The 16,654-nt window shown below is 38.2% G+C and overlaps 1 protein-coding gene across 2 annotated transcripts; it reads right to left on the bottom strand.

Moving 5' to 3' along the window:
* Positions 1–2,960: 2,960 nt before the first annotated feature.
* On the bottom strand, positions 2,961–16,643 carry UCHL5 (ubiquitin C-terminal hydrolase L5). Of its 2 annotated transcripts, none has more exons than XM_015869440.2 (11): positions 16,402–16,643; positions 15,694–15,757; positions 14,870–14,975; positions 9,380–9,505; positions 9,234–9,295; positions 9,005–9,135; positions 8,205–8,268; positions 6,982–7,084; positions 6,459–6,569; positions 5,131–5,229; positions 2,961–3,567 (listed from the first exon to the last, which is right to left on the bottom strand). In XM_015869440.2, the coding sequence occupies exons 1-11, from the start codon at positions 16,481–16,483 to the stop codon at positions 3,523–3,525; spliced, it is 993 nt and encodes a 330-aa protein (XP_015724926.1). In that variant the 5' UTR covers positions 16,484–16,643; the 3' UTR covers positions 2,961–3,522. The 2 variants fall into 2 exon arrangements, with proteins under 2 accessions (XP_015724926.1, XP_015724925.1); XM_015869439.2 differs by having other exon boundaries at positions 6,459–6,572; positions 16,402–16,642.
* Between the last annotated feature and the right edge of the window lie 11 nt (positions 16,644–16,654).

The following is a 16,654-nucleotide window of genomic DNA, read 5'->3' as shown; positions in this document are numbered from 1 at the left end:
CACGGTGTAAGCTTTCTGCAAAAGCAGTTTGAAAGCAGCAGCAGCAGCAATATAAGTACTTTGCTTATGTGTGTGAAAGAGACCATTCTCCAGTGCAGCTTCCCAGAAATAAAGACAAATTTGCCTCCCACAACAGCAGGCTTAAGTTATACATAGCACCTCTAGAAGGTGAAAATGTTTAAAAGCACTCATTTCCCAAAAAGCTCCTGTCATATGCAGATAACCATACAAAAGCACCCAGAGACCCCACGGGCCACAACATCTGCCTCCACAGCAGCAGCAGAATAAATCGATCTGCTATTCGCTTTGTTAACAAGCTAATATACCAATGTATATGGATGGATGGCATAACCATTTTCTCTGCAATATCCTTAATTGAACAGGATACCAAGCAACTTAAAGGACAGATAAGCTCATCTGTATTAGTAGATGAAGGTATCAGCTAAGAGCTAATCTGTCAGCTAATCTGTCAACGTTTTAGATGTGGCAATCAGGCACCCATAAACACCTATTCTAACCACATAAACACAGTAAGCTTGCATACATGTGGTTGGCTTTTTGCTTGTTTTTCTCTCCTGAAATCTCCCTTCACCAGTACCAAACCACCTTGAACCAACCCATCCTATAATACTTTGCTTCTGCTTGCGGGTAACTTAAACACTTTATTGTCCTATGACCAAAACAAATTATATTTGGAGTAACACAGTGAAAATGGTGATCTTTTTCCCCACAGTAATAATTGAGCACAGCAGTACTTAGGGATATCTGACTTCACAGTGAATACTTCAGTATATTGAAAGAATGATTCAGGTCTGGTTGATCGGTTAGCTCAATACAGTTACTTTAAGAATACAGCAGTCACTGAACATCTTAATAACAAGAGCTAAATTCCAAACATCTCAGGGCAACGCAGTGTTCTTTGCTTGTGAATGAAAGTCTATAGGGCTTCTGTTACATGGATTTCCAGGGTGTGATGCTAGCAGTGCTTGATTTTCATTACTTACACTGTAAAGTATCATATTAAATTATTACTTATATGATTTTACAGTTTCCACTAACTTAGCTAATAAGTTATCTCCCACAACAGTTGTATCATTGCATCATGTCACTCAACAGAATGAAAGTGGAGGAGAATGCAAGTTGAGGATTAAAGACGAACCTAAACCATGATATTAACAAACATTCCACATTATTAAATCTAGCACTGAGCACAGCGCGGTGAGATGACACTGAAATCTGACAGTGGGTTAATAGAATTAGAATCTCAGCAAGTAGGAGATGCTCTGCTGACCTCTTCCGAAGGAGAACAGCGTAACAGTAAAGCAGAATTCTTCACAGATATTGAACTGGCTGTTCGCTACCACTGTGGCCACATTTCAGTTTCGATTCCCACCGTGTGTTTACTTCACGCACAGGCTTTGAAATAAAGCACAAACCTTGATCCACTCTATAAGTAGCAACACGCATCTTAAGGTAGAACAAAGCACAATATTCTATTTCACCCCCTCAACACTTCTATTTGTTATCAAATTCATACGCAGCTTTAACACCCCCGCTGCTCTAAAAGCGAGCTGCATACAAATAAATCTCAGAGCCAAAACTGACATTATGAAGAGTGGTTTTACAAACCTGGCAAAAACTGCCTAAGGTTACCATATCATATCAGCTTAGAGCAAGAACAACAAAATAGTTCTGCAAATCAAAGACCACTAAGTTTTGAGTTGCTCTGTCTCTCCATTAAATGCTTATTTTGCTCATTAAAAAAAAAAAAAAAGCAAAACGATTTTTTTCCCCACTCATTCATGGGACAAAACTTCATATGTTTGATACCCACAATGTTTTATTTCAACTGAATTACAAAGCTTGGCTGCAATAAAAACTATATTACTAAAAAATAAATCTTCATATATACGAGGAAACAGAAAAGGCAAATTGAGTGACTTGAATGAGTACACCTTAAATTGACATCCATTAAGGAATAGCAATATCGCGTTTTAGGAATTAGCGGGACTTTGAAAACATCGTGGAACAGCACACATCATCAGGCTACCACTTAAAGAAATGCCTTTTGCAAAGGAAGTCGTTTCCTTGCCCCTAATAAAGCTGTCTCGATGAAACATTGAAGTAGAAAACATTTGTGCTTTGCTGGTATTCTCACCTATGACTTACCTGACCAAAGTTCTGTACAGACATGGATCCCACAGCCTTTCTTTTCCCCTGAAACACGTCGTACGTTCCCAGCCACTCAAGAGGATCCCTTCAGTAGTAGGAGAATGCAGTTTGCTTTCCTTCTTCTATTAAAATGTATCAAGCACCAACAGGTAACACAATCTGTGCTGTATGGGGCTTTCCAGAAATTCTCTAGAGAACATTCTCATACAAGATCAAATGACTTCACAGTTCAATTAATTATAACTTTATGCAAAGTAAATCCAGCAGCTTCCACAGGTTTTAAGTGTCTTCCCAACAATCTGAGGCCTTTTACTTATTTTTCCCTATTTCTCATTCAAGCCCTTTGGATGAACACTGGAAGTTTCCCAAATGAATTTACATACACTATACATTAATTTTGCTTAAATAATTTCAGAATTACACATTGTTGCAATAACCTGATCCTATCTTTACCAAAACAGTCTGCTTGTCCTTAACAGAAACTGAGTGGCACTAAGAAAGTATCTGTATTCCCTTTGGTCCACAGAAGACATGGGAAGTATCTTCCATTCCAAAGTTATGAATAACCTTCTTTCTGGGATTGTTCTTACACTATAACATTAACAATTTCCTTTCACCTCCCATGGTCAATTAAAAAGTACTGTTTTAAAGAAATACCATATGAGAGTACTAGATCATACCCAAAACTAATGCCCAAAACAACAGCATAAACAAGCAGCCACAAGTCTGCCAACCTTCAATACATCTTAGTTATCATATCCAACAATAAAAATACCACAGGAAGAAAGTTTGCCAAAATAAAAATGGGAATATTTATTTATCTTTTCTACCCAAAGCAATGCAGATCTTCTGAGATTATACATCGGTCTTTGCAAATGTTACTACTGCTAGATTTGTAGTTTTCAACTCATTAAAAAATTAGACATGGACTTCAAAAAAACTAAAGACACATGGCATGTCACCGGATAGCAAGGATGAGATCAGAACAATTGTTAGTAGGGATGAGCAAAGAAAGCTCATGCTTAAATTCTGGCATTTGCATCATTACCATATACTCACGTGGGACAAAATGGGTACATTTTCCTTGCACGTTTAAGCCCACTTTCCAAACATTCAGAAACCAGACTTAAATAAGGATTTTGACCAATGGATCCTAAACATTATTTAGTACTACATGCACAAGATGCAAGGGAAGGAAAAAAAAACTAGACCCGTGCATACAGCATAAGACAAACTGTTACAATTGCCAAACGTGCGCTGGACAAAATTTAATGTTTATGAAAAGTTTTATTTGTTGTCATGAAAATAGTTTCAGAAGCACATAGTTGTAAGCACTCTGCAAGGTCATCTTCACTTGGCCTCCTGAACTTTCTTGGCGTTCTGTTTTTCTTTAGCCTAGAAAGCAAAGAGAGATACTGTTAAACTTGGATGTTACAAAGATGTAGCTTTTGTACATTTAACCCACAACACTGAGCCTTCTACATAGAACACTGAAAAAGAAACATGTTAAATGTAAACTCAGATACTTCATAGGTAATCTACTGTAGCTTTACAACTACTTCATAGAGTAGAAAACAGTTCCTAGCAAGATTTTTGCAGGCTACTTATAACCTGTATCAACTGATAAGGAATGCAACACACAAAATGAAGTGTTAAGTTAAAACTCACAGTTACATTTTATAAACTACTAGACAACAGAATTGCTCAAAACTCAAGAAAATAAATGTACATATCACAGAACACACAGGCTGTTCTGAAAGTAATGCCTCCTATTTATTTCCATGAAAATCAGCAGATACAAAGACCACGTTATTCAATAGAACATTTTATAGCTGAGAATTTGCTCTTTTTCAATGGAGTCAACAGCGTTAATTATGCTTTTTTCACTAGAGCTTGTAAAAATCTGCACCAGCAAAGGCGACCTGCTGTCACCAATACTGAAACACTCCACCTACTGCCTTCAACTGTGCTCACGTGCAATGTTTGGTCTCTGTAAGCATCCACAAGCATTGGTGAACATAAATGGGTGCAATATATTTTGCCTGAAGGAATCTGATGACACTCTTTGCTATACACATGCTTTCACGTCAGATATTCTCCCATCTGCTGCCATCTGTCACAAGGCAACAACAGGTACTGGGATATTGGCAAGAAGGTTCAGCCTGCACTGCCATAACACCAAGTCTGCCTCTGATGTCATAGGCCAACATAATAAAACAGGAGGCATTACTCTCAGAGATGCCCTTGTACTTACTATTTTCTCCCTCCTGCACAGTGACATATAGACCTTCTTCAATTAAAGTTCAAAATTAGGAATATTATCTACTGCAGAAGTAAACATGCACTACAATCTCATTATAATTCAAGCCAAGTACTTAAGCAGCCACATTTCTACATATAACGTTTAATAACCTTGCCAAGGTGACAGACAGACTTCAGTGAACATGCTTAAATCCTAATCCTAAGTCAACATTAATACCTGCACACTATACAAAGGAGAAAGCAATTGAAGCAGTGAATCTATATTTGGAGAACGATCAGAAAGCATTTCAAAGCCCTCTAAATTACCAGAATTTTGTGCACAGGTTGCCACCTAGTGCTAACATGTAAACACAGCAATAGAAGAGTATCACAGAACAGACAGCAGGTTGGCAAATGGAAGTCTTGCATCCAGACACTGATACACACAGACATTTAAATAACTTTCACACCAACAGGGTTTGTCAAGACCAGAGAATGATTTAGGTTGGAATGGACACTTAAGATCATTGAGTTTCAACCCCCTGCTAGAGACAAGGACAGCTCCCATGGGATTAGATTGCTCAAAGCTCCATCCAGCCTGGTTATCGTAATTAAAATAAAAACTCATGCCTGTATAATTGATTGCATTTTCAAGTAGAGTGTATAAAAAGTTATAGTAATACATTGTTGCTTATAATTCAGCTAGGAAATACTCACTTTTTCTACTAATGGTATTAACTGTTGATGTTCTGCTAGAGTCTTTAATAATTCCATGATGAAAGGCAGATAGTTATGTTTTCTTCTAATGTTTTCAATCTAAAAAAAATAAAATTCAGAACATTAACATAATTACTATATTATGGACAGTGAATTTTCTCTTTTCTTCTGAAGACTCCATTGGAGTTTATCCTCATAGAATCATAGAATTACTCAGGTTGGAAATGACCTGGAAAGATCATCAAGTCCAACCGCAGCCTAATTATAGTACCCTAACAACCCTCTGCTAAATCATATCTGAGCACACATCCAAACTGCTCTTAAACACACACGTTATGTTTTAGTCAGTTAAAAATAAAAAAGTCCAAGTCATGAATTTTTAAGCACCAGTAGAAAAACATAAAGGTCAGATGAATTCACTGTATAAGGCACAAACTCCCCTTAAGCGGATAACTTCAAGAAAACAGTTGACTGCCACATAGTTTCCATAATATTTCAAAATACAATTATGAAGTTTAAGCAGTCTTTGAGCTCCCCATTTTTTTTTGCTTATTCTCATGCTTCGTAAAGTACATGATGCGTTTTTGATTACTTCAGTACAGTTCCTTGATGCAATGGAACAGAATGTGTTTATGCTACTCTAAAATAAGTAGCCATAACACTCTGCAACACTGAAGAGATAATTAGCACAAGTACATTAGAGAGGAAAATAAACAATTGGTTACTGAGCTTCCGAATTTCATTTCTTCTCAAAACAGTCCTTGAGAAGTATTACAGACTCACTGAAAAGTTAGAAGGGATGATTTCAGAGAAGTTTTTCCCTATCTAATTTTCATAAAGGATTATATGCCTTCAGTGCACTTGAATAAAATACTTATTTAGGATAATGCACAACACATCAGTTGTTCCTTCACTGCTACCTGCTTAAGGAAAGGACAGCAGGTAAACTGTAACAAAAGAACAATTAAAATACCCTAGAAGAGCTTCTTCACTGAATACAATAACTATGTGTCAGATTAGTTGATGTATGGGCAAACACAGAAGGACTCCATACATGAAGTCCAAAGACTTCCTGAATTGGCTTAATAAATAATGAACATAGGCTGGAAAAGCTTGTATGAAAGCTCAGTAGAAAAATAAGATCAACACGTGAAATTCCACATGAAATTCCAGAATGGCATGGGATCTTACATAAAAAGCTTTAACAGGTTACATTTCTAATGCCCAAATTCCTGCAGATCAATTTCAACAGCCTCTCACAGACAAAGCAGCTGGCTTTTCCTTGCCATGTTTCCCATATTTGGATCAAAAAAGCAAAGGCAACATACCTTGTATCTTTTTAGTTTTTGGTTCTCTTCTTCGATTAACATCTGGTATTTTGCAACTTCTGACTGTATAGAACTTAACATGTTACTACTTTGATCTGTATCCATAGGTTCCTCCTTGCACAAAACAGAATGCGTGGAGTTAATGCACTTTATTAGTTCAAGAAAGAAGTCTTGCTTTTAAATATTCTAATTACAGAAAAAAAAAACCTGTTTTGTTTATTTATGACATAGCTGCAATTAATTCAGTGTGAATTAGCTTTATTATTTGGAAAAATATACTTCCATTGTAACAACATGCTAGCTAGGACAGACAGACGCAATGATGCGGTTATCCTCTACTCAATACTCAAAACTACCTAGAGCTACAACTGTTGTCTCCATATGGCACTGGACAGATGCAGTCATCTTTCCCTACTCCTTTTAATTGCTGCTTCATTTGAAGCAAGGGACAAAGGAGTTGAATAATAAAGACACGGAACTGTTACCATAGATGTAACCCAGTAACTTTAACACAAGGACTTACCTCTGCAAGTTGTCGCTGTAGCTCTGCAATCCTCTGCTCATATATCATCTTTCTGTCAGATACAATAGCCATCAAATTAAACCTTATCTCACCTTCGCTGTATCTGTAAAAGGAACAAAAGGGAATAAAAACTTTCAAAAACCATCTTTTACATAAAAACCCAAAGGTTTCCTTCAGGATTTCCTTCCACTGAAAAGGAAATACATTCCTGAGTTGTCAGGGGAACACACAGTTGTATTTAATCAAGTTGTACTACAGATCCAATTCTGCCATGAAATAAAATCTCAGATTATTAGGAGCTACAGTTTGGAAAGCGCTAATCTGTCCTCCCAAGATACTGTTATTCCTGTTTGCTGTCACAAGAAGTATTTGAAGTTATATTGCAAAGGGGAAAGAGGAGGCAAACAACAACAAAACACAACAACAAAACCCAAAAGAGCACGGCTGACAAAAATTGCATGAGAATACTGCATGCAATACTTGTACTCTCTCAGCATTGTTATTTGCTATAAAGCACTGGAGACTTACTCACATGATGTGGAAAACAGATCCAACAGTAAGATTAACAGCCCTTTGAGAGCATAAATTCTGCAAATGTGATTTGGCAGTTATGTTTTATATGTCTAATGAAAGACTTGAAGTAAAAGACTTTGAAAGTTACTTTCTAAAACTGGCTTAAAGTTGATTTTAACAAGATCAGTGCTGCTGCACCTTGGAGTGAGAGCTGTGAAGCTGAAGAAATTCCAGATGGATTCTTTTAGATGAAATTTCCACAGCAACCCACATACCTAAGTTTCATTTACTGTAAATACCAGCTGTATGGATATATTTACTAACTGGTATTTTGAATTCTAAGTGCATACCCAAACATTATCAATGGTAATGGCACTAAGTTCTCCCTTGCAAAGACCCACAGCTGTCTATGTTTTTGCTCTTACTTTTCTCAGAGTACTAGCAGCATCTCTCTTCATTACAGATACCTACTTTGACTAAACATGCCGGAGCACAGCATATTTGAGACTTAACTATTCATCACATTTGGCTCACGCTGGGCAATAAGTTCTGAAGTCACACAGTGATACACACATAAAGGGATGCACAAGCTTCATTCCTTAGAAATTCAGATGAAAGCTTTTAATTGAAGGAAATCAAGAATAAAGAATTTTTTTTTTCCTTTATATCTATATAAGGAGTTCTATTTTAAAACTATGGCTATCATTTACTTTTGTATCCGTTTCTCTATGACAGGCCGCACAGCACTTATCCAGTCATCTTGATTGCATGAACCTAGAAAAAAACATTAAAAAAGATACTTCAGGCCATGACTCAACAGTTTCCACTTAAGTACACTAAGAAAAAGATACTGGAGACAGACTAGAAGGTGCAAAAACATGACTGGTACCATAGAGCTTTTCCAGATGCAACATGTTTTATATCTTGTAATCTTTCTTAGTCTGTCACATGCGTAACAGGAACAGAGAGCATAACTAAGCTGAAACTAGCTCTCCTTTAATATCTTTTGGCAATTACTTGCTATGCATGGGGAAACAAGGGCACTGTGTAAATGTCAGATGCATTATGAACAAGCGTATGGGGTCAGCCATACACAGCTGTACACAAACTCTCACAGAATAAAAGGATAGACTACAGCCTGGAAAACACAACCCCAAAACATCCTTGAAAGCAGGATGTGGGAATTGTTCCCTTGGGTGACAGTATCACAGACAAAAGACAATGTTGCAGAAAAAGACCAGCAAAAGGGACTGTATAGTACCAGTAAAGAAAGACAAAAGCACTACGTAGTTTCAACAGCTGTGTTTGTTTGAAGAGACATTGCACAAAACAATCTATTTTCTTTCACGGGAAGAGAAAGCAGGAGGAAAAAAAAGAATTTTCAGATCAACAAAAACACAAAGATAAATTGCTGCAAAGTAGCATGTGCCTTAATTGGATATTAAGGAAATCTAAAAGCTACTTTTTAAACAACACGTAACCAAAGGATGTTCAGAAAACAAAATGCTACCTAAATCAATCGGTCCTTCCCTTAGCCCATCCAGCTCATACAGCCGTCCATTAACAGGAACGTAGCTTACGAAGTGAAATGCGTCTTCTTCTTTTGCTGAAGACTTTGCATCAAATTCAAACATCTGCTGTCTGCAAAGAACGTGTAAAAATAAATAAATCCATCAATCAGGTGAAAGGGAACCTGCATGAATTCTTCCTAGCTGGAAAACATGTAAAACACCTGCTACCTGGCAAAGCTGTTGTGAACTTGTCGGATCACTTCTGAGTTGCTTAGTGCCAGGCCCTTCATCTGAAATTGAGTAACAAAATTGAATGGTAAGATTCCATATAAAACTCATGGTTATTTAAAATACAGGAAGTAACAGGCACTTACTGCAGCATCAAAACTCTGTGAAAACTCCTTAAATTCTGACAAAGTCTCTCCTAGACGGATATCCTGATGAGCGCAATTTAACAACACGCTTACTATAGCTTGAGTAGCGCAAGCATTATTTATCACCTAGAGGAAAAAAAAAAAAAGGGCAAGAGTTGATAATTTGCTCAGTACCAGTGACAAAAGTATAAATTCATATTTGGCAACACTTCTCACACATTGTCCTTGCTGAGTCACATTACAGCTTCACTCTGAAAATAGGACAGCAAACACAGTCTGAGCAGCCACAGAAACACTAGTGCTAGAGGCTGTAATAAAATGAATGCTGAGAGGTTACTGTATACTGTCCATTGATTAAACTAGTATTTCACAATCTCTGCTTAAAAACTCATTCTATTGATTCACTGCCTTCACCTTTTGTTGTTTATTAAAGGATAAAAAACAAATCAAATGAAAACCCTCTGATTTCAGCAGTCTCTCCACTAAAATAGCATTTAGAGTGAACTGCTCAAACTATACTGTATTCATAGCAAAAAGAAAAATAAAGTCATCCCTGCAAAGACAGTTTCTTTTGAATAATCAGAATTCCTAAAGGAATTAAGAGCCTCCGGAACTACTTGTGTGGGGGATAATAGAGCATGTAACAGGACCTATATATTTTGGTTTTTAGGAGTTATGCAGGATAAGACATATCAAATATCCAAGGGATAGGCTAATAAAACTTACATGTGTTTTGAGATATAAAGATTACATTTTTAGAGACTCTTTTGATGAAGAAAGAGCCAGATGAAAAATTAGATTTTCCCCTTGTTAACTGGCAATATCTACCCTTTTTGAGCCTAAGTTACTACTTTGTGTAACTCTTTCTTAAATCTGTGTTTAATATTCTACTGTTGTATATAAGAACATAAAAATGACCATAATACAATAAAGTTATGAGGTCACAACACAAGACATCTTCTCAGTCTTACCCTTAGGGAACTACAAACTAGGAAAACTAATGTTTCTTCAGCCAGGAGCCTATTTTGTAATTGAAGACATTAACCATTAGGACTAGAAGAAATTATGTATATTTTACAGTAAATCAACTGTAAAATACCTGAAAATCAGTTTGGGGCTGTGAATGCAAAACTGCTTCCAACAAGAAAGGAGGAAAAAAGGAAACTTTCCTCCATACCAACAAGCAACTTTTCACAATGAAAACCAAACTCTCCTCACTGACTGCAAACAGTTGAAGTACAGACATCAAAAGCGGGCAGAATAAATCAGGCCACGTGTTTGCCTTCCTGTCAACCAACACAATCCTTTGCATTGCTATTCCTACTCCAGAAATGGCTTCAGAGACATCACTTGTTTCTGTCTTCAAAGAAATTCAATTATGTTAGCACTATATGTTGTATTAAATATACTTCATGGTATTTAGATTTGGTCTCTGTAGTGAAGTCATTTAGTAAAAACACCTCCTAGTTTAAGAAAAATCTGGCTGCCTTAAGTTACAGCCACACAAGTCAGAATACATTACAATAGCTGAGGAAACTTAAATAGACTGCAGGCATGCAAGCTAGTGGCTGGATTTCACTCTATTATATAATTAAGCACAGAGGGGAGATCAATTTAAGGCAGAGAAGCAGTGAACAGCAGCAGAACAAAATTTACTAACAGCCTAACAGAAGGACATAATTCTAAAGAATTAGTACTATCACAAAGAGTATCAAGAACTGTTATCTGTCATATAACTTAGGAGCAGTATCAGAGGCAGCTGTAGCACTTCAGAATGAAAGCAGAAGATTATTAGAGAGCTAAACCAAAACAGTGGCATAAACATGGTATTAACTAATCTGCCAGAGAAAGGCAGAAGGAGGTAGAGAGGACAGTATTGATTCCCATGGTAAAGAGCATGCTATTAGAATGAAGGGACACCACAGCTAACTTCCATCTGGAGACTGCACTGTATGATAATCCTCACCAAAAAATCAAGACGGAACAACAGGTGCTCTGACAGCACCAACCCAACACTGAATTCAGAAAGGGGAAGGAAAGCAAGAAAGAGGTTTTGAGTCCAGAGGCAGATGAGCTCAAAAACTGAACCAGCTGGATAAAGGAGCTTGAAATAACAGCAAAATCAAGCTCAGCATAGATTAATGGCCTCGCTCAATATCTGCCTTTCAGCATGAACAAACTTTATATTCCAACTACTCTATGAAGCAGACCGCTTAAGCGTACAAGAACAATGTTAAATTATCCTCTTACTGCTGCAAAACACAGAACAAACACAGATCTTGTGAATCAGAAGGTGGCACAGATGTTAAATGTAATAAGGCAGCACTCCTGGAGGGTAGGACTTGATCTCTTAAGGCCTATTCCAACCCCCGCAATTTTGTGACACCCCTAGACCTAGGTGATGTGAGAGAAGTACCATGGTGGAAGGAAGAAGTGATTTCAGTACCTACAGTACACAAGTGCAAGGCTTGTCACAACACAGCATCCTATCAGTGCACCCACCCAGTATATGCTTTTAGGGAGAAAAAAACCAACACTTTGATTTGTAGCTAACAGTATCATGAACAGGATATTGTTCTGCAGGCACAAATTTCTTCCCTGATTCATTTCTTGTTTTACTATCACAACTGCGATGTTCTACCATTGGAATGCAGCTTAAAATGAATACACCGCATAAAATAAAGGCATTATGCCACTATTTCAATAATAAAATCTGAAGGGGTTATTAGAATAATAAAAAAAACTAAGAAAGTCTACAGGAATGGTCTTATCATCTGTCAAAATACGCTTTCACTTCCAAACTGATCAGCACAGAACTCTGCTATTCTAAACAGTGCTGACGACAGCTTAATACATTGAGTGGTACAGTCACGTAACCACTGCACATTAAAATAATGGCAAGGGCCTATTTAAGCAACACAGAAATCAGGAAACTCGGAGTTAAGGCTGAAACTGGATCCTTACCTCACCTCATTGTGCCTAGGTATCCTAGCTCAAAGGGTATGTAAGATCATCCAGAGTTCTCTGCCCTCAAATAGAGGGCCAAATCATACCTAGGCATAACAGGGAGGCCCAATTAAAGATGAATGTGCGTAAAACTAACCAGCCAATAAAGAAAAAAAAACAACTTTCAATAAGCATGCAGACTCCACAGACGTGAAAGTTCAACTCTTCCAGCTCTCTCAATATACTCATGATAATATGTCAGCCAGTGTCACCATTTAGAATTCAGTGACCATATTGCTATGGAAGTGGGTAGGACCAAATCATGAGCATGTAAAAGCTTCTTATAAAAATGGTTTCTTAATGCAATTTGTAAGCTTTTTTTTGCTGGAAACGGTGTCAGAGTTTATAGCATTTTAAACCTAACGTTTTCTCCCCCAGAATGGAAAATTAATAGAAATGTCATATTTCACTAACACTGAAGTGCACCAGAGCTACACTGCTGATAACATCACTTATTTTCCATACTCAACTGCTGTTTTGCATTAACAGCTACTTAGTCCAGTTCAAAGAGGACTCCTAATTTCACTTTAGAACTTCTCTGCAGACCTCTTTAAGTGCTAACATTTAAGACAATTATGCACGAGGAGGGGGAAGGAAAGAAGTGTCAAATAGGCTCCTGAGATTTTTCAGTGCTTCAGTGGCCTTTCAGTTTTGAGATACAGATCAACAAGACCAACAAAAGTCACAATCATCCCTACCACAAAGTCACCTGTTACCACTACTTGCCTTGTACCAGCTTTGGCCTGTACAGGCTGACTGACCAAATGCATCTCACAAAGTGGCATGAGATTAAACCAGACAATACACAAAATCCATAGAGAACTGCTTGCTGATTAGATGAATTAGTCCATGAAAGTTCAATAAGCATCTGAGCCACTGCAAGAGATAGCAAGATTCATGCATCTATAAAGGAGACAGGCTTGCAGGACCCAAGGCATTCTGTATTCTAATCAACAGCAAATTACCAGATCAGCATGTCTGGAAATTGCTTAATGATTCACTGCAGTACATCTACCTTACAGAACTGCAGGTCCTAAGAGAGCAAAAGGAAGGAAGATGTAGAAAGTTCCTCCATGCTCACGACAAGTTTTAACATTTTAAGATTTAATAAAGAAGTAAAAGACAAACACTTCAAAGAACTCTAGAAGACCAAGATTTTTATTGTTTGCCTTATGACTCTTCATGGTTTTGCTACCAAGTCTAGCACTGTCCTGTATTTCTGAAGTATATACTGCAATGAGAAATTAAAGCTCAAAGCCTTTCTTAGGCTCTTATTTGAAAATAGGGTCATGCTTCAAAAAGAGAAGTATCGGGGGGAAGCTGACAATGTTGAGCAAACAAAAGCTTGGAAACTTTTCAGAGGCCATTCACACAGCAAAATAAAGATGATAAATTCACTTTAACTTGAGAAAAAGGAGCCTCTTCAGATTCACATCAGACATTTCCTCCTACCAAGAAACTACTCTTTGAGAGATGCAACAAGGATTTTTGCCGACCTTGCTTGCAGTAAGACTACTCTATAGACACAGGCTATTGATCTCAAGCAGTGTTTAATTACTAAGAAAGCATAACCTAAAATAGTGCCTATGACACCTATGAAGCTGTCAAGACAAAGGTAAACTAATGGTGATTGTTGTGTCCTAAGAATGATAGGCACTGCTTGGCAGGACTCAAGAGGTACAGTAGGGGAATAACTGCATACATACTTCACCTGTTCTCCCAGGTCTGACCTGGAGCTTTCCCCAGGTGCTCAAATCAGTGGTTCAGGTGGAGACTCAACAGTTCCTATACATTAATTAAAACTGATGGAAGACAATTATCTGCCTAGTAGAAGTACATATACAGAGTAGCCAGGGAGCTACATATATTGGTTCTGCTGTTTTTCACGTTCCTAATTTCAGTTAGGAGCACACGCAGATTTCTTTACACAAACCAACAGCAATTACTTTTACTCTAACTCAATTTAAACTGATTTCAATAATTCAGACTTAAAATGTACAGAACAAAACAGTCCATAAAGCCTTGAAATGTTATCCTAGAGTCATACTGACCTCACTGAAGAACACTTGAGAAACACAAGAGACAAGAACTTGACTGAAACATTTTTTCTTATGATTTGTTGGAAGTGGTTTCCAAGACAAAAAAAAAAACAACGAATCAAAAATAAACAATAAAATGTTTTCTTCTGCTGAGAAGTAAGTAATTCTTTACAGTACAGAACAGTTACTTCTTATAGGAGGGGGATGGCAAATAAATAAAAGCTTTACTTTTTAATAGTGGATTATATTTTGGTCTGCCTCAGCAGATGGATCAGATTTGCTTCACCAGCCATTTAACATATAGTATCTCATATGATTTGTCAAAGTTGCTTCACTTAGTAAAGTGTTAATTGCTGTGTACATTTTAACAACAAGCTGGTTGATCTTTCCATATTAAGTGCTCTGATTCATGACACATCTAACAAAAATACCAAACTTGCCATACCTGTTTAGCAAAAAATATTGTATCCAGCCTGGAATCTTGAACAACAGAACCTGCTGGTTCCTCTCCTGGCTGCCACTTGAAAAGGAATATCAGCCCATGTACTGGCCTAAAATACCAAATTCATAGGAAAAAAAACCAAACCACAAATAAATAAAACAGCAAACAAAGAAGATGTATTAAGAAAAAATACCAAAGCAAGAAACATCTATGCTAGTTTAACTGTATGCTGTTACAGTAATGCTGTTAGTTATTTATGACTCTCAACACCAGTAGCTTACACTGCAATTTTCAACTACTGTCTTTTAATTAGTGAGAACATACTTAAGACTTCTTTCCATGTAAGCTAAGCAATTCCAATCTAAATTTGCATTTGGCAAGTCAGGACCAGTTCTTCCGGTCACTGTAACAATAAAAGGGGCAAAACACCCTTTTCAACCTGTTAGTGACTGGGACATACTTTAAAAGCCATTTCTCAGTCACACATAAGAAATGGAATGAAAGCTTTGGTACTGTTTTTAAACAGAGCACTCAAAGATAAGAGGAGCTGCTCAAAGGATGCAATGAGGGCCAAGGCCAAAAGCATTAGAAAACTGTTCTCACGTTCTAGCAGCAATTATCAGCTCTACCCATAAACAGAAAAGCCAATTAATGAAACAAGGCATTAATAAAAGGTTATTTAGTTACAAAGTACTTGATGGAATCAAAACTCTGATGCAATTCAGTAGAAGCTGGACACCCAGCACCCAAGCTCAGGACAAGCTTCTTGTAGAGTTCACATGATCATAGGTAAAAAACCACACAATTTATTAAGGAAAGCTCCTTACTTCAATTTTTCAAAGTTTTCTGGCTCTAAACTCCATATTTCTTCTACTTGTGCTCCTCTACAGCCTGGAGAGAAAACAAAAATAACAAATCTTTCCTTAGTTGCTGCATTTTGAAGGAATATAACTAATAAAAAAAAAAGAAAAATAAACAGATCACACAGAATGACCCGGGTTGGAAGGGACCTCAAGGATCATGTAGTTCCAACCCCCTGCCTGGCAGGGCCACCAAACATACACCTTTACTAGATCAGGTTGCCCAGGGCCCTGTCCAACCTGGCCTTGAACACCTCCAAGGACGGGGCATCCACAACCTCCCTGGGCAGCCTGTTCCAGGGCCTAACCACTCTCCTAGTGAAGAACTTCCCCCTAACATCCAACCTAAATCTTCCCTCTTTTAACTTAAAACCATTTCCCCGTGTCCTGCTATTGTCAGCCCTTTCCAAGAGTTTACTCCCCTCCTGGAATAAACAGAAAATTCACATTCTGGTTACACGTAAACACGGGAGAAGTAAGATTAGACTTAGCTGCGTAAACACGGTATTACTAAATACGTTAATTGGAAATCGGTGTAAAAGTGAACATTGCCAAAGCAGCCCCTCGCAGGTCACCCAGCTCGCTCCCTGCCGCAGAACGAAATGGCGAGCGGCCGGACCGCAGGCCTGACAACGCCACCCCGTGTCGTGCACCACCCCGGCCCCTCTCCCTCACCGAAGCCCTTGATGAGTTCCGTGAAGACACCCGGGTCGCTCTCCATGAGGCACCACTCCCCGGCGCTGCTGCCTCCCGCCATGGCGGCGGCCTGAGCGCTGCCCTCGGGTTATCGGTGCCGCCGGCCGGTTACAACGCGAACCCAAAGCACGCCGCTCCCTTCCCGGCAGGCCCCGCGGCCCACGCCGCACCTGGCATCTCTATGGAGAGACAGGGCGGGAGCAGGAAGTGAACGCGGTGAGCGCAAACCACA

The sequence above is a fragment of the Coturnix japonica genome, chromosome 8 (genome assembly GCF_001577835.2).
Source record: "Coturnix japonica isolate 7356 chromosome 8, Coturnix japonica 2.1, whole genome shotgun sequence".
Lineage (NCBI taxonomy): Eukaryota > Metazoa > Chordata > Aves > Galliformes > Phasianidae > Coturnix > Coturnix japonica.
The sequence above is the reverse complement of the archived record's forward strand: the minus strand, read 5'-3'. Positions and strand labels throughout refer to the sequence as shown.